This window comes from Leptonychotes weddellii, chromosome 3 (genome assembly GCF_054177405.1).
Source record: "Leptonychotes weddellii isolate Sample4059 chromosome 3, ASM5417740v2, whole genome shotgun sequence".
Taxonomy (NCBI): Eukaryota; Metazoa; Chordata; class Mammalia; order Carnivora; family Phocidae; genus Leptonychotes; species Leptonychotes weddellii.
The window spans coordinates 56,834,670-56,861,901 of record NC_138371.1 but is presented as its reverse complement, the minus strand read 5'-3'; the positions used below and the strand labels follow the sequence as shown (position 1 = coordinate 56,861,901).

The following is a 27,232-nucleotide window of genomic DNA, read 5'->3' as shown; positions in this document are numbered from 1 at the left end:
CTTCTGTTTTTGCTTTTCAACTTAATTTCACAAAATTTAACATTACATATGAAATAATTTGAGCTTTCATTATGAGTTTTTATTGTAGTTGTATATATCATTAATAAATAAAATATGTTACACTTATAAGCTAATAATTTAATTGAATTTTTGGGTAGGTAACATGTTTACATGGTTCAAAACTCCAAAATATTGTAAAGGTATACAGGGAAGCTCTCCCTCTAATCCTAACTTCCATCAGCAATCTCAAAGATAACCACTATTATCAGTTTCTTATATTTGCTTCCAAAGTTCCTTTCCATATTTATATAAATATATATATTACTATTTTTATTCCTTTAAAAAAATCAACAGTAGCATGTTTATATGCTCTTCTACACCTATGAGGAATCTATCCAATGTATCATTTCAGATGAAGTCTCTCTTCTCCTCTACAGGTCATACTTTCTATGTCTTAAGAAAACCTTACTTTACCCTAAAATCCTGAAGATATCCTATATTTTAAATTTTTACTATTTTAGTTTTCACATCTGGGTCTTTCATCCAGCTGAAATTCATTTTTGTATATTCTATACCATAAGGATATAATTTCATCTTTCCATATGCCAATTACCTCAGTATTAGTTATAGAATACCCAATCCTTTCCCTTCTGACTTGACTGACATTTGTCATATGTCAAGTTCCCATATATAACATGTGAGTGTTTCTAGGCTCTCTCTTCTGATTATTTTGTCAATCTCTGTGCCTATAAAACAGTTTTTACGACTACATTTCTACCACATTTACTATATTTCTTCTTATATTTTAACATCCATGGAGATATAAAGTATTATGTACAGTGTGCTACTTCTGTGTGTATATATAGTATATTCCACTCCCCCATCCCTTTATGAACAAGGTACTTCCCTAAAATCAAGTTTTTTAGAGTATAATTTACATACCCCTTTTAGTGTAGTTTTACAAATGCACAGTCGTCACTCATAGAACAGTTCCATCCCCCCCAAAAATACCCTCATGCCCTGTTACACCAACCACTCCCCCCATCTGCAGGCCCTGGCAACCACTGATCCGTTTTCTTTCCCTGTAGTTTTGCATTTTTCAGAATGTAATATATGTAATATATGATATATGTAATATATGATATATATAATATTTGTAATATATGGTATGTCACGATATTTTTCCCTCTTCTAGAAAAAAGAATAAATTATGAACACTGTTCCTAAAGCAAGGTACTACAAGTTTCTGTGTCCCTTCCCACAGCTGGGAGAAAATATTTTTGAATCAAATATCTAATAAAGGATCTGTATTCAGAATATATTTTTAAAATTCCCTAAACCCAATAATAAGAAATAAGAAAACAAACCCCATTTATTTTTTAAAGATTTAATGATTTAGTTTAGAGAGAGAGAGAGAGAGGATCTCAAGCAGACTCTCCGCTGAGCATGGAGCCCAACTCGGGGCTTGATCCCAGGACCCTGAGATAATGACCTGAGGCGAAACCAAGAGTCAAACGCTCAACTAACTGAGCCACCTAGGTGCATACCAAAACAAACCCCATTTAAACATGGGCAAAAGATTTGAATAAACACTTCACCAAAGAAGACAGACAATAGAAAATAAGGGGCGCCTGGGTGGCTCAGTCGGTTGGGCGTCTGCCTTTGGCTCAGGTCATAATCCCCGTGTCCTGGGATCAAGCCCCGCATTGGGCTCTGTGCTTGGCAGGGAGCCTGCTTCTCCCTCTCCCTCTGCCTGCCTGCCTGCCTGTCTGCCTACTTGTGATCTCTCTCTCTCTCTATCAAGTAAATAAATAAAATCTTAAAAAAAAAAAGTTCATAAAAAGATGTTCAGCATCATTGTAATTAGAGAAATTCAAATTAAAACTATAATTCAAATTAAAACTACTTCATACCTATTAAAATGTCTATAATTAAAAAGACTGACCATAGCAAGTTTGGTAAGAATGTGGAGAAAATAGAACACTTATACACTTCTTATCAGAAAGTAAAATTACAACTACTTTTAAAAACAGTTCGGAAGTTTCTTACAAAGTTAAATATGCAACCATAATATTATCCAGCCATTCTACCCAGATATTTACCCAGGAGAAGTGAAAGCATATGTCTACAAATAGACTTATACATGAATATTCATATGCAGCTTTATTTATAATAGCCGAAAACTGGAAACAGCTCATATATCAACATTTGGTTGATGCTAAGATCAACAATTGAACAGATAAAGTGTGGTACGTCCATACAATGGAATACTACTCAGCAATAAAAATGAATGAACAATTGATATACAGAACAACATGAAAGAATTTCAAAATAATTGTGTTGAATGAAATTTATAATAGAAAGCAGATGAGGGCAGGAGCACCTGGGTGGCTTAGTCAGTTAAGTGATGGACTCTAGATTTCAGCTCAAGTCATGATCTCAGGGTTGTGAGATGGAGCCCCGCATTCAGCTCCGCATTCAGCGGGGAGTCTGCTTGAGATTCTCCCTCTGCCCCACCCCCTGCTTGTGTGTGCACAGGTGCACACACTCTCTCTCTCTCAAATAAATACATAAATCTTAAAGAAAAAAAAAAAAGAAAGGAGATCAAGACTGCCTGGCTGGCTCAGTTGATGGAGCATGTAACTTTTGATCTCGGGGTTGTGAGTACAAGGCCCACATTGGGTGTAGAGATTACTTAAAAATAAAATCTTGGGGCGCCTGGGTGGCTCAGTCGGTTAAGCGACTGCCTTCGGCTCAGGTCATGATCCTGGAGTCCCAGGATCGAGTCCCACATCGGGCTCCCTGCTCAGTGGGGAATCTGCTTCTCCCTCTGACCCTCTTCCCTCTCATGCTCTCTCTCATTCTCTCTCTCGCAAATAAATAAAACCTTAAAAATAAAATAAAATAAAATAAATAAATAAAATCTTGAAAAAAAAGAAAACAGATCAGTTGCCTGAAGAAGGGTGGGAGGAATGAGAGGGAGTAAACTGAGTATGAGGAAACTTTGGGTGATAAGTATGTTCATTATCTTAATTATAATGGTTTCAGGGGTGTGTAAATATGTCAAAACATCAAATTGTACACTTTAAATATATCTACTTTATTGTATGTCACTTCTCCTAAATAAAGCTATTGAAAATGTGTTTCAAAGTATTTTTTATGATTTTACATGTAAAAAATACTTTCTAAAAGAGTACTAAGAAAAAAGAGTCAGTCTTCAGTGCATGTGTACTCCTGGGTGATTAATACTTACTGCATACGTATTAGTCCAATGCTTTACCACTTCTTGGGACCGGAAATGCATTTCTTTCTTTGCCTTTCTTTCTGCACGAAGACATGCCGCTTCTCTTGTCAAACTGTCAAGGCTATCTTGAATCCTTTTCCACTCATTGTGTGGAATTATGGTAACCTGCTGGAGATCTACCTTGCTAGGTAGAAGAGGTGGATAGAGAGCTTGATCTTCTTCAGAGTTCTTTATTTCTAATAAATTTTTAAAAATGAATATTAAAGACTTTCAAAAGTTTAAATATTTTTCCTCAGACATTTCTATATTGCCATGATGTCTGGAAATTGTTTTAAATAATAATTTTATTCTTGTTATTTTAAGAACACTGAGATTAAGTGCAAAGTATATAAGAACTTGACATCAAAAGACAGATTTGAGTCTTTCCTTGGTCATTTCCTTACTCTGTAAACTTAGGCAAGTCATTTAACTTTTTGGAGACTCAGTATCAACATCTTTAAAGTTGAGATCAATAATACCTTCTGGTTATTAAAACATCGTTATTAAACATTGTTGTTTTAAACAAATGTTGTTATTAAAACTTTTTTTTCAGGGGCTCCTGGGTGGCTCAGTCGGTTAAGCGTCTGCCTTTGGCTCAGGTCATGATCCCAGGGTCCTGGGATCGAGCCCTGCATCAGGCTCCCTGCTCGACCAGGAGCCTGCTTCTCCCCTCTCCCTCTGCCCGCCCTCCCCTCCCCACCCCCGCTTGTGATCTCTCTGTGTCAAATAAAAAATCTTTTTTAAAAAAACCCCATTTTTTTCAAAATTGACCAAGTAGCAGTCTATAAATGGAAATTTGGGGGATGTTCATCTTTAGAAGTTGTAGACATCATCATTGATTCTATTCAACCCCTTCCTAATTGAGTAGCAACAATGTAATTTGGAGAACTAACTACAGTCTCAGGGTGGGCCTCATTAGTTTAAGAATACTTGCATCTCCTTTGCCAATAATTATTTCTGTAATAAGAAAACAAAAGGAAAAGAAATTTGAGACTTTTAGGAAAGTTCTTTCTTGTTCTTCTGGGAGAGACATTTGAGAGTGACTCTTAAACTAGATATGAACAAGGAAGCATGAAGAACAGATAGGTAACCATCCTATGGCCACAAAAGGAAGTAGCCTTACAATGAAGCTATTACTGTGAACCACAAAGGAAAAACAAAGGAGGAACGTGGGGCAATGAGGATCTCATTATGATGCCAAATCAATCAGACCTGAAGCCTGGAGTTCCTGTTTCATGAGCAAATAAATTTCCTTATTTTTAAATATGATTGAGCTGGGTATTCTATATATGAATTAAAAAGCATCCTAAATGAACATACCACATATGAACTATGTAAATCTAGACAAAATTATTTAATTCTCTAATTCCTTAATTGCAAAATGGAGATATTAATAGGACCTATTTTATGTGGTTGGTGTGAGAATTAAATTAAGTTATATATGTAAAAAATTTAGAATACAGTGTGGCACACAATATGTTCTCAATATATATTAGCTATTATTATGTTTACTATTTTTATTATAAGAGGAATGAAACAGACATACAGAGAAAAGCAGGAGCAAGAAATCATATGACTTCAGAAAGAGATAAAGATACTGAGAGAAAAGCTGCCAGGATCAATTAGAGTCTCCTTGGGGTTTGAATTAAGGTTGATGGGATTGAGAAATTGGTTGCTAAAGTAAAGTGTGAGTTTAGAACCATAGGTACCATCTTGCCTATCACATACCAAGTATCCGCCTACACAATAAAGCTACTACACAAAGCTGGGAAGTAGAATAGTGTCCTGGATCAAATTATATCTAAATTCCCAGCTATGTGAGCCCAAATAGTCCCCTTTTGTTTTAACTATTATGAGTTTGATTAGTCACTTGTAACCAAAGAGTCCTGACAAATACATCCTTGTAACAAATTTCCTTTGTTTTGCCTAAACTGTCTCAACTTGATTTGTGCTACTTACAATTAAAGGCTAACTAAACAAAGGCTACTAGGTTAAACCATCTACCTTTTGATTAACATATTGTTAAGCATATTGATATCTTTTTCTTGTGACAACTTTTAAGATCTACTCCCTTAGCAAGTTTCAATTATGCAATATGGTATTATTAACTATAGTCACCATGCTGTACATTACATCCCCAGGACTTATTTTATAACTGCAAATTTGTACCTTTTGACTTCCTTCACCATTTCTCCCACTGCCCACCTCCTGCCTCTGGCAACCACCAATCTGCTCTCTGTTATCTATGAGCTTGGTTTTTTGGGGGGGTTTGTGGAGTTTTTTGTTTGTTTTTTATGTTTCTCATATATAAGTGACATCATACAGTATTTGTCTTTCTCTGTCTGATTTATTGCCCTCAAAGTCCATGTTACTGCAAATGGCAAGATTTTATTCTTTTCTGTGTCTAAATAATATTTTTGTACATATAAACCATATTTTCTTTACCTATTCACCCATCAGTAGACACTTAGGTTGTTTCCATATCCTGACTTGTATAAATAATACTGCAATGCACATGGAGGTGCAGATATCTCTCTGAATTAGTGTCCTCATTTTCTTTGGGTAAGTACCAAGAAGTGGAACTCCTGGATCATATGGTAATTCTATTTGTAATTTTTTAAAAGATTTTATTTATTTATCTGAGAGAGACACAGCGAGAGAGGGAACACAAGCAGGGGGAGTGTGAGAGGGAGAAGCAGGCTTCCCGCTGAGCAGGGAGCCCGATGCGGGGCTCGATCCCAGGACCCTGGGATCATGATCTGAGCCGAAGGCAGACGCTTAACAACTGAACCACCCAGGCGCCCCATTTGTAATTTTTTGAGGAACCTCCATACTGTTTTCAATAACGGCTGCACCAATTTACATTTCCAACAAGAGTGCACAAGGCTTCCCTTTTCTCCACATCCTCACCAACATTTGTTATTTCTTATCTTTTTGATAATAGCCATTCTAACAGCCACCATCTTTTTATTATGTTATGTTAGTCACCATACAGTCACCATTTACTGTGGTTTTGATTTGCATGGTTTCTTCTTTGACCCATTTTTTAAAATCTAAAAGCATTTAATTTCTTCATATTTGTGAATTCCCCAAATTTCTATTATTGATTTCTAATGTCATTCCACTGTGTCTGGATAATATATTTTGTATGATTTCTATCCTTTTAAATGTATAAAGGCTTGTTTTATGGCCTATCATATGGTCTATCCTGAAAAAAGTTCCATGTGCATTTGAGAGGAATATATATTCTGCTCTTGCTTTTGTCTTTTGACAGTTTGATCAAGCTATGTCTGGTTCTGGATCTGTTTGAGTTTATTCTATTTAGAGGATCAATGAGCTCTTTAATATGTAATGTTTTTCATCAAATTTGTGAAGTTTACAGTCATTATTTCTTCAAATATTTTCTTCTACCCCTTTCTCTCCTCTTCTCCTTCTAAGACTCAAACTGCATGCATGTTGGTATACTTGTTGGTGTCCTACATTTCTCTGAGGATCTGCTCATTTTTATTCATTCTTTTTTTGTTCCTACCCCTTAGACTGGACACTCTCAATCAACATATGTTCAAATTCATAGAATTTTTCTTCTGCAAGCTCAAATCTGCTATGGAGACCCTTTAGTGAATTTTTCATTTAAAATATTGTGCTTTTCAACTCCAAAATTTCTATTTAGTTTCTGTTTATAATTTCTGTATCTTTATTGATATGGTCTATTTTGTGAGACGGCATTCTTAATATTTTCCTGTAGTTCCTTTGACATTTAGTTCTTTGAACATACTTACAATAGCTATAAATTTACACAAGAAAATTGTTTAGGAAGTCTAACATCTGGCTTCCTCAGGAACAGTTCCTATTAAAACTTTTGTCCTGTTTGGGACATACTTTCTTATTTCTTTGCATGCCTTGTCATTTTAAGTAATATGTGGCAAGTCTAGATGTTAGATTCCCCCCACATCCAGGGTTTTTGTTTGTTTGTTTTTGTTGTTGTTGTTTGTTTAGTGATTTTCCTGAACTAAGCCTGTAAAGTCTGTATTCTTTGTTGTATGTGGCTATTGGAATCTCAGCTTGGTTAGTTTAGTTGTCAGCTAAGAACTGGATAGAGTTTCTTTAAATTTAATTTTCTTAAATAAGTTTCCCAGACTTTGCCAAGAAACTCTCTGTGAATGGTGGAGCATGACTTCGACTCTCAGGCAGATAGTTTACAACTCTGTCTTAGCCTTTACTTTTTTTCTCACAGAGAGCCTCAAATTCAGCCAGAGGTGAAAGCTTCATTCTCAGGTATTTCCTGGGCATGTGCATAGCACTATGCATGCATTTGTCCTTCTGGATTCCCAGGAATAAGTAGGGAGCTTCTACCCCTTATGGACATCTCATTTCCCAGGTATTCTTAAGTTTTTTGGTTAGTTTGTTGTTTATACCCAACAGTTATCACTATGTCAGATAGCTGTGATGTTAAAGTTGTTGGGGTGCCTGGGTAGCTCAGTTGGTTAATCGGCTGCCTTCGGCCCAGGTCATGATCCCAGGGTCCTGGGATAGAGCCCTGCATTGGGCTCCTTGCTTAGCAGGAACCTGCTTCTCCCTCTCTCTCTGCTTGCCACTTCCCCTGCTTGTTCTCTCTCTCTCTGTCAAATAAATAAATAAAATCTTAAAAAAAAAAATTGCTACTGATCGTTTTAACAAACATACCCAGTAAGCTCTGAGTCAGGTCAAATAAAATCAAGCCCTGTGAGTGGGATTTTCCAGGGGAACTGTGAGACAGGTCAAATAACAGTTATCTAAAAAAAGGCGGGGAGGCTTTGGGGAGGATCCAATCCTGTTCTGCCCCCTCCACAGGTTACTAAGCCACTGGATTTCACTGTGGTTGCAGTGGTTTTCTAGACTTCCATGGGGCTAGGAGAAAAGTATGGGATTAGAGCAAGTTAAAATGCCAAAAAACTTATTGTTGTTACCAAGATTCAGCTATTTTTCCTGATAAACACTCCTGGTTGTTGCAAGCCTTTGGTTAACTTCCTGAGTTCTCAAAAAAAAGTTGGTTCTGACAATTTTTTTGTCAGTGTTCTTTTTGATTTATTAGAGAGGAGGACTTTTGGAGATTCTTATCCCACCTTTCTGGCTGATGTCACCCCACTAAATCTTTAGATAGTTGTTTTACAGATAGTGGTCTACCTATCTGAACCCCTCTCCTACTTCACCCTCTTCTAAATGGAGATAACTTATTTTTTTATTTTTTTTTAAAGATTTTATTTATTTATTTGACAGAGAGAGACACAGTGAGAGAGGGAACACAAGCAGAGGGGAGTGGGAGAGGGAGAAGAAGGCTTCCCACGGAGCAGGGAGCCTGATGTGGGACTCGATCCCAGGACCCTGGGACCATGACCTGAGCCGAAGGCAGTTGCTTAATGACTGAGCCACCCAGGCACCCTGGAGATAATAATTTAGCAGTGAGGCTCAGATGGTAACTTTTTTTTAAGTTTATTTATTTGTAATCTCCACACCCAATATGCGGCTCACACTCACGACCTGGAGATCAAGAGTCACATGCTCTACCGACTGAGCCAGTCAGATACCCCTCAGATGGTAACTTTTGGACCGAATGACACAAAACATTATTTAACATCTATCAGATAAGTCAAAGTCTTTTACTGTAGTACTGTGTATATAAGACAATGAGTATGTGAGAGTAATTGTGTTTTTTCAATACATGTCACATAGGTACTGTCTCTCTCCAACCAGTCAGGACCTTCTGCTGCTACTTATGGCCCTTCACTGCAGAAATACCCAGTAGTGTCCACTGGTGAGACAATGGCTGGCCCTCACTCTGCATCTGGCATAAAGAGGCTCTACTGCTACAGAAATTCAGGCAATGACATGAAGAAAGTCCAAAGTCCCAAGGTTCAAGTGGTCACCCTGACAACATTAATTGGGAATTTACAGACTTAAGAAAATAAAATCATTGGAATTGCTAAAGAGTTCTTTAGATGTCCCCCTAGGCTACTTCTATTCAGAAATCAGATTTTTATAACAGGTCATCTAGATTACAATACCTAAGTAGCATTATTTTTTACACTCCTTCACTCTAGAGATGAAGAAATTGAGACATTTCCATTAGAGACTTTCCTAAGAGCACTCAGTAGGTTCACAGCACAGCCAAGACTGTAATGAGGTCATTGATATTTCCAAGAGATATACCAATTCACTCAATGAATAACAAAAGCTTAAGGGAATTCAGCAAACACCAGACTCTTGGAGCTGCAACTGCACAGCTTGAGGATCAGACCAACTGGTCAACTGGGAGTCTCTGACTTACCTTTTCTCCGCTCCTATATGTGTAAACTTTTCCCCACCTACCCATTTACCTGAAGGCAAACTGTCCATTTACACAGAGCCCAACAATGCCCATGGGGCTGCTTTCGAGTTGGTGGAGCCCTTTTCAAAAAGTAACCAAAACTCTCATTTGCCACCCTTGCCTCTCACCCTATGCCTGGAGGCCAGAAACAATCCCTGTGCCTAGATAGGCCAGTTTAGCTCACCTGTGCCTTCCTTCGCCCGTCCACAGCGCCTACCAAACCGCACCAGCCTCTCTGACGGGGTGCCCTCTGTGACTTGGAAAGGCGACTCCGACGCTGGGCGAGTAGGACTCCAGCCGGCCGAATGTTTGCCAAACGGCTCAGTTGCTTAGCAACGCCGCGGGAAGTGACGGCCGCCGCCGCCAAGGAACGTTGGACGCGCTGCAATGGGCCGTAGGGCTGGGAAACCGGGACTGCGCCTGCGCGGGAAGTCGTGGCCCAGCGTGCATGTTGGGTTACCCTCACTGACAGGCAGAGGAACGAGGTCGGAGTGCAGAGTACGCGGGAGCCGCACGGAGGCCAGGACAACTGCTGACGCCTGGTCTGGGTCAGTGAGGAGCCCTGGGGACCCGGCCCGGCCCGGCCGGGTGCTCCCGTCCTCATCCAACGCGCTCCTCACAGGGGATGACCCCCAGCGAGGTGCCTGCGCCTCCGTTCAGGGCGGACCCTGCAGGTGTGTGGGAGAGCGAGGCCTGGGCTTGCTGTGTGCGGCCCACAGACCTCCTCGCGGGTGGAAGGTGGAGAGCGGAGGCCTCCCTTCCATTGAAACCCAGAGATTAATGGACAGAAAATCTGTTTTTAAATACTTTCGTTTCTAAGCCATGATCCAGGCTAGATGAACCTTATTATTATTATTTTTTAAAGATTTTATTTATTTATTTGACAGAGAGAGACACAGCAAGAGAGGGAACTTGGGTATTGTCCCAGAACATTCATGTTAGGACCTTTAAGACATTTTAAATTGCTTGGTAAATACAGTATAGTAAAATTGAATGTATCTGTGGGACCAGTCAGACCACGAAGGACACAAAAATCTGTTAAGAGTGGATGCAGGCTTGGTTTCAGAAGATCCTTTTCTGACACATCGGGGTACAGATGATTTCATTATAAGCTAGTTGGCTAGGACACCTACACATTAGGCACCAAACTAGAGTCGCTCAAATGAAAGGAGGTAAGATTTTTAATCACTAAAGTTCTAACACATAGTTGTACTGTTTTTCTTCAGGTTTTCTATCAGATGTTCCACCGTAATAATGCTGGTAAGTATGAAGGGATTAATAAAATATTTGTTGACAGAAATTAGCTTTTGCACATGTAGCATTGGTGGGTTTTTTTTGAAAGCACAGTTTTAAAAAATGTCAAGAGCTGGGAAGGGTCAGAGATTTTTATCCCACTTGCACGCTAACAGCAGTCTGCCAGAGTTTTGTAGAAGACACAGACCCCTAGGCAGAGATGAATTACGTACAGCAGTAACCGTAGCCTGAATATCAGCAGTTTTGCCCCACTTCCCACAGGGTGATGCAAAGAGGACCAGAAGTCACCTGCAGGTGGAGTGTGTTGCATTACAGGACAGGAACGCTGAGCTTAGGGAACCATAATATTTATTATACTTAACAATAAACATGCCTTTCAAGGCTTTTCACTATACATACATTTTTGAGACAATAGCCCAGAGCATAGCGCAGTGAGTGTCTTGCTTAAAAGGCATGTAGAACCAATAGAGACCCATGGAGAATTACCTCCCAACAAAAATTCTCTGGAATTTTAACTAAATAGGTTATAGAAAGTATTGAATCATTAAAATTCGATGTCAATAACTTGCCAATTTGACATGGTAGCCCAATATCAGTCAACTTCCAATACCTGGTTCACCTAACCCATGGACGTTTACAACTAAGTCTATCTAGAGTTAGTTATTTATTTCTCTGACTCCACTCCTGTGTTTTATTTTGTTGTGAAATTAAGGTAGCATTTGCATTTTGATCTGGAGCAGAGTTTAAATTATTCTGGGGAAAAATTATTATAAAATCAGTGTAGAAAAAGAACTCATTGCAATTGAAGCACCCATGATCCTACCACTGTACACATAGATTTTTTTTTTTTAAACAAAAATGAGATTATACGGTACACACTGTTTAGTGACTTATTTAATTTGTACTAAACATCTTAGCTTTTACTGGCTAAATAAATATTCCATTATCCGGCTATCACATATATATCTTATTTAATCAGTCCCCAATCCTTGGATGTCTATGTAGTTTCCAATTTTCATTATTGTAAAAAACACATAGGCTATTGTTAATACTGGAAACATTGCAGAGATACCAAATATATACTGCTCATGCTTTTGAAGAGAATAGTTAATAACTGCTTTTGGAATTTTAACAAATTGGATACAAAATAGATTCACATTCTTAAAACTAAATTTTTGTGCACATCCTTAAGTTTTGGAGACCTTTTTAAAAAAATATAGCACTAATCTTTGAAAATTTATTGACAACAGAATGTAGTACTTGTCTCTTATTTAACAAGTAAAAATAAAAAATGGAATCTGGAAATCTCAACATAATCAGCCTAACACTTGTGATTTTATCCACTGGATAAAATGGTAGATTCCTATAACATACCCTGTTTTATAATTAAGACCTCTGTTTAATCAAGATTTTGTATCTCCCATTGCCAATACATGCCTAAGAGAAAACAACATAATTACAAAACATTAATTTTAAAATATCTTAAATACTTTTATTAAATTTAGGAGTTAAGAAGTCTCCATTTTCTTTGCTCCAAACCAGAAGACTTTGTTCTCTGCATATAGAGTAGGAGTAATGTTGGTTAAAAACTGGCTGGTGTTTAAAACTGAAGATTATCATGACTATTTAACCTAAACCCTATTCTGAAGTAAAAATAATTGTCTTGGAAATATTAAGTTGGGTAAGTATTTTTTAATAAAGGTTTATGTTGAGTGGTGACAAAAAAACTAATAGAAAAAGATCTGAAATTAAGAAAAGTACACTTTCAGGGGTGCCTGGGTGGCTCAGTCATTAAATGTCTGCCTTCGGCTCAGATCATGATCCCAGGGTCCTGGGATTGAGCCCCGCATTGGGTTCCCTGCTCGGCAGAGAGCCTGCTTCTCCCTCTCTCTCTCCCACTCCCCCTGCTTGTGTTCCCTCTCTCACTGTCTCTCTCTCTGTCAAATAAATAAAATCTTTAAAAAAAAAGGAAAAGTACACTTTCAGTTAGAAATTAATAGTCAACAGCAGAACTATGTTAACTTCAGGCTTATGATATATCTTATTATTTTGAGGTTAATAGTTCAGGAATTTGGATAACTTGTGGCTCATTAAATCTAGGTTTGAGACAGTTTTCAACCAATGAGTTACATTTGAAAAACTTTAAAAAAATGTATAAATACAGAATGCTTGAAAAGCATGTTTATTTTTTTTCAAGATTTTTAAAATTAATTAATTAATTAATTAGAGAGAGAGAGAGAGATAGCGAGAGCAGGAACACAAGGAGGGGGAGTGGAAGAGGGAGAAGCAGGCTTCCCACCAAGCAAGGAGCCCGATGTAGGGCTCCATCCCAGGACCCCGGGATCATGACCTGAGCCGAAGGCAGATGCTTAACGACTGAGCCACCCAGGTGCCCCAAGCATGTTTAATTTAAAGTGTGCCTAGAGTGTAGTATTAATGTGTTTGCCAACTATGCCTTATTGCTATTTGTTACATTGTGTGTATGACAGTGAATTCTGAACTTAAATCTCTGGGAGCCAGTCATAGACACCTGGATTAGATACTTAGAGATACAAGGATCCAGAGTATTATATACTGTCTAAATTCACACAAGAGCTACCCTTCTAGGTTAGTTATTCTCCAGATATTCTAAATTGAGAGACATAGAATACTTACTCTTTTATGAGTTAATAAGCTCTATTCTCACTTTCACCTGCTGGATATCTATTCACCTCCTGGCTAAACCAGAGAATATATGTGGTTAAATGCCATGTTTTCCATTTCTAATTGATATCTTCTTTTTCTTTTTGGTGAGGTTTTTCACTTTCTTTTTAGGATTTGTTGTTAAAACCTCAGAATGGTTATAAGTAGGTCGTAGATGTGGTATTATGGTTAGTGTGTACTTTGGGACTAATGAATGTTTTCATATAATAAACATCTTTTTGTCAAAATGACCTACCTAGTATTTATTTTTAAACTGATTAATAAGTGGGGCACCTGGCTGGCTCATTTGGAGGACCATGTGACTCTTGATCTTGGGGTTGTAAGTTTGAGCCCTGTATTGGGTGTAGAGATTCCAAAAAAGTAAATAAATAAACTTAGAAAATAAACTGATTAATAAGCTTTAAATATTCTATTTTTTAGGCACTAGAGTACGGTATTTGAAGCATGAACTTTGGAGTCAAGTGGACCTGAGTCCAAATTTCAGCTCTTCCACTTAACTAAAACTTAACTAACTTAACTAATACTTAAGCTTCAGTTTATATATCTTTAAGATGAGGATAGTAATTTCTACTTAATAGGGTTATGAAGTTCAGTGAGATGATGAGATTGTAAAGTTCTTAGCCTAGTGCCTGGTGTATTGTGATATCTTTAAAAGTATTAGTTACTCTTAAAAAAAGATTTTTTTGTTGTTTATACACAGTAATTGTAGCTTCTCTTGGGTATTCTTTATAACTGTCTTTTTTACATAATTTTTATCCATACCATCTGTTGACCAGTTTTTCCTTTTCTTGAGATTTATAATTAATGACCTTCATTATCATTTAATGAAAACAAAGAATTAAGTAATTGTCATATCATAAGCAATGCGATTTTTCACACATACCCAGATTATTTGGTATTCCAGAGCTAAACTGTCTAAAGAAAATATAAATGAATGTGAAAATTGTTAACAAAAGTTACTTCTAGTCTAGAAGAATAGAATTGACTCTGAACTTTAAGTAATTTGTTTAGGATTTCAGGTATAGCATCAAGCAACCATTTAGTTATAACACTGGCATTAATGATTTCAAGCTAAATACCTTTTTTAGGAAAATTACTCAAATTTTGCAAGATGTCATAGTGTTAAATTTGGTCAGAATTTAGGTCAGTATACAGAGGATTTATATTATATGTGACTTGTTATTTTATATGTGGATTATTGTAAATATTTTAAACTAATTTGTGATTGATAATTTTAACAATAAGAGTGATTAGCCTACTTTTTTCTGTCTTTTTAAAATAAATTTCCTAAATTAGACTGTAAGAGAATAATTATTTCATTACTCCTCTCATTGGCTTACTCTGTAGTTTAATTCTGAGTGCTCAAAGAATCATCCCCACCGGAACACAAAAATACTGTGAATATCCTTTTAGATATTTTGTTTCCATTTACTTAAAATACTCAAAATGGACTTTGCTTCTTAGGAAAAAGTGCTTAAATGATAGTCTTAAATGCTTAATCATTTTAATTTTTTTATATTAACCCTTTGTTTTAGCAGATTAACACTCAGTAATGTTTAAGTAAGTATAATAGCTAGACATGTAAAACAGTGTGTTTAGGAAACAATATTTCTTCTTTTTCAGGGTAACCCACATTTGCTTTTGGAACCATGAAAATTTTGCTTGTTTTTGACTTTGACAATACAATCATAGATGATAATAGTGACACCTGGATTGTACAGTGTGCTCCAGAGAAAAAGCTTCCTATTGAACTACGAGATTCTTACGAAAAAGGATTTTGGACAGAATTTATGGGCAGAGTCTTTAAATATTTGGGAGATGAAGGTGTAAGAGAAGATGAAATGAAAAGAGCAGTGACATCAATGCCTTTCACTCTAGGGATGGTGGAACTTTTGAACTTTATAAGAAAGAACAAGGATAAATTTGACTGCATCATTATTTCAGATTCAAATTCAGTCTTCATAGATTGGGTTTTAGAAGCTACCAGTTTTCGTGATGTGTTTGATAAAGTGTTTACAAATCCAGCAGCTTTTGATAGCAATGGTCATCTCACTGTGGAAAATTATCATGCTCATTCTTGCAACAGGTGCCCAAAAAATCTTTGCAAAAATGTAGTTTTGGTAGAATTTGTAGATAAACAGTTACAAAAGGGAGTGAATTATACACGAATTGTTTATATAGGTGATGGTGGAAATGATGTCTGCCCAGTAACTTTTTTAAAGAAGAATGATGTTGCCATGCCACGGAAAGGATACACTTTACAGAAAACTCTTTCCAGAATGTCTCACAATCTTGAACCTATGGAATCTTCTGTTATAGTTTGGTCTTCAGGTGTTGAAATAATTTCTCATTTACAATTTCTAATAAAGGAGTAATATGCCAACAACTGAAATGTGTATTGGTTAAGGTTAGGTACAACAGCATAAAACTAAAACCCCAAATACCAGTGGCTTTAAAAAAAGAAAAATTTTTCCCTCTCACTTAAAAGAATTTCAGAGGTAAGTATCCCAAGGCTGCTGTGTGCTCTAGCAACCTCCGCACTTGGCTTCTATCTCACATTCCAAGATTGCTGTTCAAGCCTTTTCCCTCGCATCAACACTAGTCGGCAAGAGAGAGGGCAGTGAATGAAAAGTTGCACCCTCACTTAACTTTCTTTGGCCAAGACTTAGTCACAGTCCCTCCACCTAACTGCGAGGAAAGATGAAAAATAAAGCCTTTATTCCAGATGACCATATGCCTGGGAAAAATTGGAGAAAAAAAGGACAGGATTGAGGTAGGTGCAATTAGTGTCTCTACCAAAGGTGGGTGATAGGTAGATTATATTTTTAAATTTATTCCCAGAGAGAGTAGTCATATATTTTACTTTCTTAGATGCTTACCTCAAAAGCATGTCTCATAGTTACAAATCTTAAGAATAAACCTGATACTTTATTCACATAATAATAAAAGGTTCCGGGACGCCTGGGTGGCTCAGTTAAGCATCTGCCTTTGGCTCAGGTCATTATCCCAGGGTCCTGGGATTGAGCCCTGCATCTGGCTCATTGCTCAGCAGGGAGTCTGCTTCTCCTTCTGCCTGCCGCTCTCCCTGCTTGTTTGCGTGCTCTCTCTCTCTGACAAATAAATAAATATCTTAAAAAAAAAATAAGATTCCAAAATGTATATAATGTCCTACTCCCAAGTCAATATATTTTTTTAAGATTTATTTATTTATTTGAGGGCGCCTGGATGGCTCAGTCGTTAAGCGTCTGCCTTCGGCTCAGGTCATGATCCCAGGGTCATGGGATCGAGCCCTACATCAGGCTCCCTGCTCCACGGGAAGCCTGCTTCTCCCTCTCCTGCTCCCCGTTTGTGTTCCCTCTCTCATTGTGTCTCTCTCTGTCAAATAAATAGAATCTTTAAAAAAATATATTTATTTGAGAGAGAGCATGAGCAGAAGAGGGGCAGAGAAAGAATCCACAGACTCTCTGCTGAGTGTGGAGGCTGACACGGGTAATCCCAGGACCTGAGATCATGCCCTGAGCCAAAACCAAGAGTCGGCTGGCTGCTCAACCAACTGAGCCACTCAGGTGCTTTAAAATCAGTATTTTAAAGATAGGGATGCAGTATCTATTGCACAAGTTTTTATGAATTTCAGATTTTCCTTTTTAAAATGAAATAACATTCTTCAAATATTTTAAATTTATATCAGCATCACAGACTATAATTCCAGTATGCTGGTTTAGTCAGTATGTTATTTCTATTTAGCAATACAATCTTTTATTTTATTTTTTTTTAAGTAGGCTCTACAGCCGGCATGGAGCCCAATGTGGGGCTTCAACTCACAACCCTGAAATCGAGATCTGAGCTGAGATCAAGAGTCAGATGCTTAACCGACTGAGCCACCCACATGCCCTATTTTTTATTGTTGTTGTTCTTCTTTCTTTTTGTTCTTTACTTGAAGTTTAGTTGAAACCATGTTACATTAGTTTCAGGTGTACAACATAGTGGCTGGACAAGTTTATATGTTATATGTTTATACATCAGGCTAAGTTCACCACGGGTGTAACTCCCATCCGTCACCATGGAAGGCTGTTACAATACTGTTGACTGTATTCCCTATACTGTACCTCTCATCCTGTGACTTACTCATGCCATAACTGGAAGCCTATATCTCCCACTCCTCTTCACCCATTTCCCATTCCCTCCACCCCACACTCCTCTGGCAACCATGGGTTTATTCTCTATATTTATGGGTCTGTTTCTGCTTTGTTTTATTTTTCAGACTACACATATAAGTGAAATCATATGGTATATGTCTTTCCCTGACTTATTTCACTTAGCCTAATGTCCTCTAGGCCCAACCATGTTTTTGCAGATGGCAAGCTACCATTCCTTTTTGCGGCTGAGTAATATTCCTGTGTGTGTGTGTGTGTGTGTGTGTGTACACATCATATCTTCTATATTCATCTATGATAGACACTTAGCTTGCTTCTGTATCTTGGCTATTATACATAATGCTGCAATAAACATAGGGGTGCATATATCTTTTTGAATTAGTGTTTTTGTTTTCTTTCGGTAAATAACCCATAGTGGAATTACTGGATCATGTAGTACTTACATTTTTTTTTTTTTAATGAACCTTCATACTGTTGTCCATGGTGGCTGCATCAATTTACATTCCCACCTTTTTCCCCACATCCTTGCTAACACTTATCATTTCTTGTCTTTTTGTTACTAGCCATTCTGACAGGTGTAAAGTGGCATCTCACTGTGGTTTTGATTTGCATTTCCCTGATGATTACTGATGTTCAGCATCTTTTCATGTGTCTCTTAGCCATCTATGTCTTCTTTGGAAAAATGTCTATTCAGGTCCTCTGCCCATTTTTTTTTCTGCCCATTTTTTAAATTGGACTGTTTCTTTGGTGTTGAATTGTATAAGTTCTTTATACATGTTGGATATTAACCCCTTATTGGATATATCATTTGCAAATAGTGTCTCCCATTCAGTAGTTTGCCTTTCTGTTTTGTTGATGTTTCTCTTTGCTGTGCAAAAGCTTTTTATTTTGGTGTAGTCCTAGTAGTTAATTTTTGCTTTTGTTTCCTTTGCCTGGAGGAGATATATCTGGAAAAATGTTGCTAAGGCCAATGTCAAAGAGATTACTGCCTGTTTTCTTCTGGGGGTTTCATGTCTCACATTTAGGTCTTTAATCCATTTTGAATTTATGTTTGTGTATGGTGTAAGAAAGAGTCTGGTTTTATTCTTTTGCATGTAGCTGTCCAGTTTCCCCAGCACCATTTATTTTTTATTATTATTTTTAAATATGAGCCCTTTCTTTCTTTCTTTCTTTTTGAGAGAGAGAGAAAGAGAGAGAGAGAGGAGGGACAGAGGGACAGAGAGAATCCCAAGCAGCCTCCACACCTGGTGCAGAGCCTGATGCAGGGCTGGATCTTATGATCCTGAGATCACGATCTGAGCCAAAATCAAGAGTCAGACACTTAAGTGACTGAACCACCCAGGCACCCCTTCCCAGCACCATTTATGAAAGAAACTGTCTTTTCCTTATTGTATATTTTTGCCTCTTTTATTGTAGATTAATTGGGCACATAATTTTAGGTTTATTTCTGGACTCTATTCTGTTCCATTATCTGTGTGTCTATTTTTGTACTGGTACCATACTGTTTTGATTATTATAGCTTTATAGTATATCTTGAAATCTAGGATTGTGACACTTGCAGCTTTGTTCTTCTTTCTCAAGATTAGCAATGCAGGCTTGAGTGATACAATATATAATAGTAGGAATATTCAACATTTAAGAGACTGTTTCATATGAGGATATTAGCAAAACATCAACTGCTTTGAAAGTTTTATAATTCTATGCTAATTTCTAGATTCTCATGTTTTAGGCATAAATTTCCATTATGTAGTAATAGAATTTTTTTTTCATCATGGAAATCTCCAAAAATAGATTTTCAATATAATTTAATGGGAAAATTTTGTACCATCTATTTTTTCTAGGCTAAAAAAGTAAATCTTTGTTTTGCTGTAAATTAATAAATTAGATTATGTTGAAACACATTTATTTTTAGGTAATTGAGTAAGGAAATGAAATGAGATTATCTAGGATATTTAGAGCTCCCAGGTGCTTGGCAGAAGCCAAGAGGAAATTAATATCCTAAGTGTGGTGGACTGACTCTAAGGTGGCCCCCCATGATCCCTGTATCCTGGTATTCTTGTGTGTGTGTGTGTGTGTGTGTGTGTGTGTGTGTAGGGGGTGCCCTATGATTTGCTTCTAATCAATGGAATACCACAAAGATGATGGGATGTACGTGATAATGTGACATGATTACATTACATCAGATTGTAATGCTCATCTTGTTAAGGAATTCTCTCCTTTAATTTAATTTAATTTAATTTTATTTTATTCTTTAAGATCTATTTATTTGAGAGAAAGAGAGAGCGTGCATGTGTGTGTGAGCAGGGAGAGAAGCAAAAAGGATCCCAAACAGACTCCATGCTGAGCATGGAGCCCAATGTGGGGTTCAATCTCACAACCCTCAGATCCTGATCTGAGCTGAAACCAAGAGTCCAAGGCTTAACCAACTGAGCCACCCAGCCGCACCTATTTTATTTTTATTATTTTAATTCTCTCTCTTGATTTTAAAGAAGCAAGCTGCTGGGGCACCTGGGTGGCTCAGTTGGTTAAGCGACTGCTTTTGGCTCGGGTCATGATCCTGGGGTCCTAGGATCGAGGCCTCATCGGGCTCCCTACTTGGAAGGGGGCCTGCTTCTCCCTCTCCCTCTGCCACTCCCACTGCTTGTGTTCTCCTGCTCTCTCTCTCTGTCAAATAAATAAATAAAATCTTTAAAAAAAATACAAAATAAAGAAGCAAGCTGCTGTTGTGACCAGGACTTCAGAGAGGGCCACATGGCAAGCAATTAAGGTGGCCTCTAGCCAACAGCAAAAAGTAGGCCCCTGGTTCAGTAGTCCTTAGGGAACTGCATGCTACAACTGTGTGAGCTTGGAAGTGGATCCCTTCCTAGTAGAATCTCAGCTGAGATCACAGCTCAGGCTGACACCTTGATTTGGCTTTGTGAGACCCCGGGACAGAAGATCCGGTGGAGGTATGTTTGGACTCATGACCTACAGAACCTATGAGATAATCAATGTCTGTTGTTTTAAGATGCTAAATTTGAGGTAATACTGTTATACAGCAATAGAAAAATTAATGCCATAGGCCTCAAAATAATTTCTATAAATAGTTTTGCAAGTACCTTGTAGGGCATACAATAAAAAGTAGCCACACCAAAAGACATGAATGAATACCAGCAGAAGCAGAAGCTTCCATTTAAACATATCTGCAGGACCTCTAGATATTAGCATTTTCAGGCACAAACTAAACTTATGTGAATTTTGACAAAGAACTGAAAATTACATAAACAATATGGAAATACTAGAACTGAAAATTACCATGACCAAAATTAGAATCTTGGTGGATGAATTTGACAGCAGAACAGGCACAGCTGAAGAGTTAGTGAATGAGCACAAGTTAGAAGAAAACATCCAGAATGGTGTGGAGAGAGACAAAACAATGAAAATACAGAAGAAAAGTTAAGAAACATGGAAGATATGTAAGGTCTAACATAGGAAATTGGTGTCCCAGAAGGAGAGGAGAAAGAAAATTAAACATGCAGTGTTTTAAAAGATAATGACAGAGAACTTTACAACATCAAAATAAATTCAAGAGTCTTTACGAATCCCAAACAAGATAAATAAAAAGAAAAACCACATGGAATCACATCACTGTAAAACTGATAACCAAAGACGGAAAAAGCAGTCAGAGAAAAAAAATGACATTGAAAAGAACAACAATTAATCTAATAGGTGGCATTATTTCTTTCTTAAATGTTTGATACAATTCAAGAGTGAAGCCATCCAGGCCTGGAGTTTTCTTTGTTGGCAGATTTTTAGCTACTAATTCAATTTCCTTAATAGATACAGGACTATTCAGGTTGAATTATTTTTCTTGAGTAAACTTTGGTCATTTGTTGACTATGTTTATGTATTGCTGCATAGCAAATTACCTCAGAATTTAATAGCTTAAAAGTAAGCATTATCTCACAGTTTCTGTGGGTGAGGCATTCAGGAGCACTTCACTGAGTTGTTCGGGATCTTTAATGGGTCAAGATGTCGGCTGGGCTTGTAGTCATGAAATTTCCACTAAGACTGGAGGATCTGCCTGCAAGGTGGCTTGCTCACATGGCTTTTGGCAGGAAGCTGTAGTTCCTCACTGCTTGTTATCAGGAAGTCTCAATTTATTGCTGGTTGTTGGCAAGAGGCCTCAATTTCCAACCACTTGGACCTTTCCAAAGAACTGCTTGAGTGTCCCAAAGACTTGGTTTCCTGCCAAGTGAGTGATCCAAGAGAGAGGGCAGAGAGGAAACCACAATGCCTTTTGTGACCTAGCCTCAGGAGCCAAACACCATCACTTCTGCCGTATTCTATTTATTAAAACAGAACACTAAGCTAAGCCTACACTCAAAGGGAAGGGACTTAGACTCCACTTTTGAAGAGGGAGTTAAAGAATGTTGGATATACCTTAAAACCACCATAGTGTCTCTCAAGGACTTGACTTCACGTAATTTGTGAAATTCAGGGACATAGAGATTTTTTGTAATATTCTCTTATTAACCTTTTATTTTTATAGAGAACACATGTGTACCTATTATTTAAATTTTACCATTAACATTTAACTGTTTTTTTCACATATCTATACATCCCTCTATCTAGCCATCTTTTGGGTTTTTTTTTTTTGTCTTTTATTTTTATTTTTTAAAGATTTTATTTATTTATTTGACAGAGAGAGACACAGAGAGAGAGGGAACACAAGCAGGGGGAGTGGGAGAGGGAGAAGCAGGCTTCCCACCGAGCAGGGAGCCCGATGCGGGGCTCGATCCCAGGACCCTGGGATCATGACCTGCCTTTTTTTAAAAGACTTTATTAGAGAGAGAGCATGAGCAGGGGGAGGGGCAGAGGGAGAGGGAGAAGCAGGCTCCCCACTGAGCAGGGAGCCCGATGCGGGGCTCCATCCCAGGACCCCGAGATCATGACCTAAGCAGAAACCAAGAGTTGGACGCTTAACCGAATGAACCACCCAGGCACCCCTGATGCGCCCACATACTGATTTGCTTTTACGGCATTTCAATTTTTCAGCTCCTGGTTTATACCAGCCCTGAAAGAGAGTTAGAAAAGACTTTTTTATAGTCTCCTAAGCTGCTTCAAGGGATAGCTGATGTGTCAGTAAGGCAATGGTGGGCAGGCTCCAGATGGGGTGGAGTAGCTCTGTTAATAGTGTGAGTGGGACTAGAACTTATAGCCACTTCCCTACCCCTATAATCAGATATGCTCTTTTACAGAAGATGAGTTCTCTACTGATGTAATAACCACACAACACATCTTCAGATGGGACTCATTGTAGGAAACGTATAAACAATAATTGACTACATTCTTTTACCTAATACCCTATCATTTTGTGCACCCTATTTGATTTCTTTTTTAGGTGGACAATATGATAGTTCTGTTGTAGACAGATATTTTTGATGTGCTCTATAAGGGCTCATGGAATAATACAGGCCAAAAGCTACATCTATCCTCGTTTATGTCATACAAACTGATGTCTGTATGATGACTGTTCAAATGGAAACAAAATATTAACATAGATGTTTCCTAACACAGAAATTCTTAGAAAGTCCCATTGTTTGTGGAAAATGTTACTCAGTAAAAAAAAAAAATCAGTTTGTCATATATTTAAATAATAAAATGTCATTTGTGTATCTAAACAACTAGTAAATAATATTTATTTACAATTAAACTAAATATTTTTTACCTCATAAGATTTGTATGATCAGTGCAAAATGGAAACCTTCCTTATTCACATTTTTAAAAAGATTTATTTATTTTAGAGAGAGAGCACGAGCTCGGGGCCGTGGGGCAGTGGGGCAGAGGGAGAGAGAGAGCAACAGACTCCCGACTGAGCACAGAGTCCATTGTGGGGCTCGATCTTATGACACTGAGATCATGACCTGAACCAAAATCAAGAGTCCAACACTTAACTGCCTGAGCCACCCAGGCTCCCCTCATTCACATTTTTTCTACCATTTAGTCATTTTCTGGATTGTGTTACATACAAAAATCACAATTCTTTTCACAAATTGGTCCAAACAATATTTTATTATCCTCAGTTCAATATGAAAGTATGTCCTTTCAGGGATCTATTAACAGCTTAGCCCTTCTCACACTTAAATCTAGAAGATCCTATTGCACAATTTTGGAAGCTAAAAATCTTTCAACAAATATTTTTTTTTTGGCACCTGCTATGTGCAAACAAAACAAAAACCTGTGGAAGTATAGGACTCTCTCTTCCAAAGAAAGATACCCTTCTAAGAATTTACAATTTGATTGAGGATGTGGGACATGTACATTTATAATTCACAATACCAAAGTACGCTTCATAATGCATCTTAGTAATTAGCATAAGCTGAAAGTACTTAGGTCAAGAAAGGACTAATTGACCATTTAGCACAGTGTTTTGCACTCCATCAATTGATTGTGATATAAGAGAAACTTTATGAAAGCGGTTGACTGTGATCCACACCTTAAAAAATGGAAAGGAGGGGCACCTGGCTGGCTGCGTCAGCAGAGCATATGGCCCTTGATCTCAGGGTCATGTTTTCAAGCCCCATGCTGGGCATGGAGATTACTTTTAAAAAATGGAAAGGGTTTGGAGAGATGAAAAGTATAGAGCTTCCCAGATGGAGGGAATAACTTGAACCAAGATGGGAGTGAGCACAGCATATTCATGAGGCAGTGATGAGGTGATGAAGTCAAGGGTTTAAACTGGGGAGGACTGGAATCAGTTTTGTAAGTGGGATTTGGCCAATTTATGGACAGGTTTGAAAGCTAACTGCTAGAGTTTGAATTCTTCCTGCGAAGCTGTCAGGAGTAAGCAAAGGGAACTGATGTGTACAAAGTCGTGTTTGGGGAGATTGAAAGGTTGTGGACAGCTTGGGAGAAAAGGGGAGAGATGACACAGGAAAGTCTTGCTGTAAACCAAGTGAGAAGTGACAAAGACCTGATAAGAGAATTAAAATGAAGGGATAAACCAGATGCTTTGAATTTGAGAATTAAAAAACAGTCGACCCTTTTAGACCATATGCTAATCTGCACTACTGCGGATTAAGACACTTATGTCATATCCTAGAGAACTATGGGCTCTTGAGCAAGTTTTTAAACAAAATTCCAAAAGTCTTCGTTTTAATACATTCACGTTTTCATTTATACAACAAATATTTATCGAACACCTGTTGCATGCAGACATTGTTCTAAAAATACAGAAGTGAATTAGAACAACTATGAACAGACAAAAATCAGTGCTTTCATGGAGCTTACATCGTAGTGGGAGAAGTCACACAATAATCTGATAAATAAGCAAATAGATACAATTTTCTAGATGGTAATAAGTACTATGGATTAAAATAAAGCCAGTAAGAGGGATAGGAAATAGCAGGTGGGGCAGGGAGACCATTTTAAATAGGTTTGTAGAAGAAGGCCTCACTGAGAAGTTGATATTTGAGTAAAAACCCTGATGGAGGTGAGTAAGGGGTTGTGTAGCAGTAGCCGCGAAAAGCAGTTGTAGGCAAAAGAAATAGCCAGTAGTGAGGACAGAAGCAATGCTGTCCCTAGTGAGGGCAGAAAGCACACCTGGGTGTGGGGTCCAGGAGGCCATTATAAGTAATTTGGCTTTTACTAAATGAGACACAGAGTCATTGGAGAACTTTAATCTCTGATTTATTTAAAAGTATCAGTTTGTCTTGGTTTATTTGGGCCAATATTCTTACCTTTTTTTTTTATTTCTGGTCATAAGAATTGGGTTTCTGTTGCTTGATTGATTGATTGATTTTATTTTATTTTTTTTAAAGATTTTATTTATTTTTTGACAGAGAGAGACACAGTCAGAGAGGGAACACAAGCAGGGGGAGTGGGAGAGGGAGAAGCAGGCTTCCCGCGGAGCAAGGAGCCCGATGCGGGACTCGATCCCAGGACCCCGGGATCATGACCTGAGCCGAAGGCAGACGCTTAACCGACTGAGCCACTCAGGCGCCCCTTGATTGATTTATTTAAAAGTATCAGTTTGTCTTGGTTTATTTGGGCCAATGTTCTTACCTTTTTTTTTTATTTCTGGTCATAAGAATTAGGTTTCTGTTGCTTGTAACTGAAAAAGTTTCTAGGGGTGCCTGAGTGGCTCAGTCGTTAAGCGTCTGCCTTCATGATCCCAGGGTCCTGGGATCGAGCCCCGCATTGGGCTCCCTGCTCAGCAGGAAGCCTGCTTCTCCCTCTCCCACTCCCCCTGCTTGTGTTCCCTCTCTTGCTGTGTCTCTCTCTGTCAAATAAATAAATAAAATTTTAAAAAAGAAAAATTTCTAGTTTATTGTACCCTGTCTTCTATTAATTTTATCTGGAATTCAGCTTTAACTGTGGTACCAAAAACATATTCTCAATAAACTGCTATCTTTTAAGTGACCCTCCCCCACAAAGTTGTAGACTAGTTCCTGTTTTGAGTCTTTCATAAGTTTTTTGAACAAGTGCTCCCAAACACCTGGAACATTGTGTACTCACTTCTACATTTTCAGACTGGTATTGAAAACTTTTCATCATAAATTTAAACATTTTCTAAGTCTGTGATTTCTTTTTTATTTTTTTAAGATTTTTAGTTATTTCTTTTTGGAGAGAGAATTTAAAGATTTTACTTATTTCCAGAGAGATAGAGAGTGCGAGTGGAGTGCAAGGGCAGAGGGAGAGAATCTCAAGCAGACTCCACACTGAGCACGGAGCCTGACCCGGGGCTCGATCCCATGACCTCAAGATAATGACCTGAGCTGAAATCAAGAGTTGGACACTCAACTGACTGAGCCACTCAAGTGCCCCCCAAGGTTGTGATTTCTAATATATTATAAAGAATGACTTTTTTAAAAAAGATTTTTTTAAGTAATCTCTACACCAAACATGGGGCTCAAACCCACAACCCCGAGATCAAGTTGTGCCCTCCACTGACTGAGCCAACCAACCATCCAGGGATGACTTTTTAATAGGAGTTTAAATAACTCTTAAATCTATTTAGTAAAAGCTATCTATAGTAATTTGAAACCATCATTCATTTAAAAATACATAAACAGGTATCCAAGATCTATAAAGAACTTCTCAAACTCAATACCCAAAAAACAAATAATCAAGTCAAAAAGTGGGCAGAAGATATGAAAAGACACTTCTCTGAAGAAGACATACAAATGGCTAACGGACACATGAAAAAATGTTCATCATTATTGGCCATCAGGGAAATCCAAATCAAAACCACACCGAGATACCACCTTACACCAGTTAGAATGGCAAAAATGGACAGGGAAAGAAACAACAAGTGTTGGAGAGGTTGTGGAGAAAGGGGAACCCTCTTACACTGTTGGTGGGAATGCAAGTTGGTACAGCCACTTTGGAAAACAGTGTGGAGGTTCCTCAAAAATTTAAAAATAGAGCTACCCTATGACCCAGCAATTGCACTCCTGGGTATTTACCCCAAAGACACAGATGTAGTGAAAAGAAGGGCCATATGCACCCCAA

The 27,232-nt window shown here is 37.9% G+C and overlaps 2 protein-coding genes across 4 annotated transcripts in view; one reads left to right on the top strand and one right to left on the bottom strand.

Annotated features, from left to right (window-relative positions):
• CFAP210 (cilia and flagella associated protein 210) overlaps nt 1-11,508 on the bottom strand; it is a 35,271-nt gene extending 23,763 nt beyond the window's left edge. The window contains exons 1-3 of the mRNA XM_006734712.3: nt 11,505-11,508; nt 9,811-9,954; nt 3,254-3,480 (exon numbers count right to left, since the gene is read on the bottom strand). Of these exons, the coding sequence (XP_006734775.3) occupies nt 3,254-3,480; nt 9,811-9,954; nt 11,505-11,508 (375 nt within the window). The remainder of the gene's footprint in view (nt 1-3,253; nt 3,481-9,810; nt 9,955-11,504) is intronic.
• On the top strand, nt 10,050-19,111 carry PHOSPHO2 (phosphatase, orphan 2). 3 transcript variants are annotated; one of them, XM_006734711.3, is made up of 3 exons: nt 10,050-10,300; nt 10,853-10,886; nt 15,207-19,111. In XM_006734711.3, exon 3 carries the CDS (start codon nt 15,233-15,235, stop codon nt 15,956-15,958), a length of 726 nt encoding a protein of 241 aa, XP_006734774.1. In that variant the 5' UTR covers nt 10,050-10,300; nt 10,853-10,886; nt 15,207-15,232; the 3' UTR covers nt 15,959-19,111. The 3 variants fall into 3 exon arrangements, with proteins under 3 accessions (XP_006734774.1, XP_030885479.1, XP_030885480.1); XM_031029619.2 differs by lacking the exons at nt 10,050-10,300; nt 10,853-10,886 and adding an exon at nt 10,316-10,798; XM_031029620.2 differs by lacking the exons at nt 10,050-10,300; nt 10,853-10,886 and adding an exon at nt 12,377-12,561.
• The last annotated feature ends 8,121 nt before the right edge of the window (nt 19,112-27,232 follow it).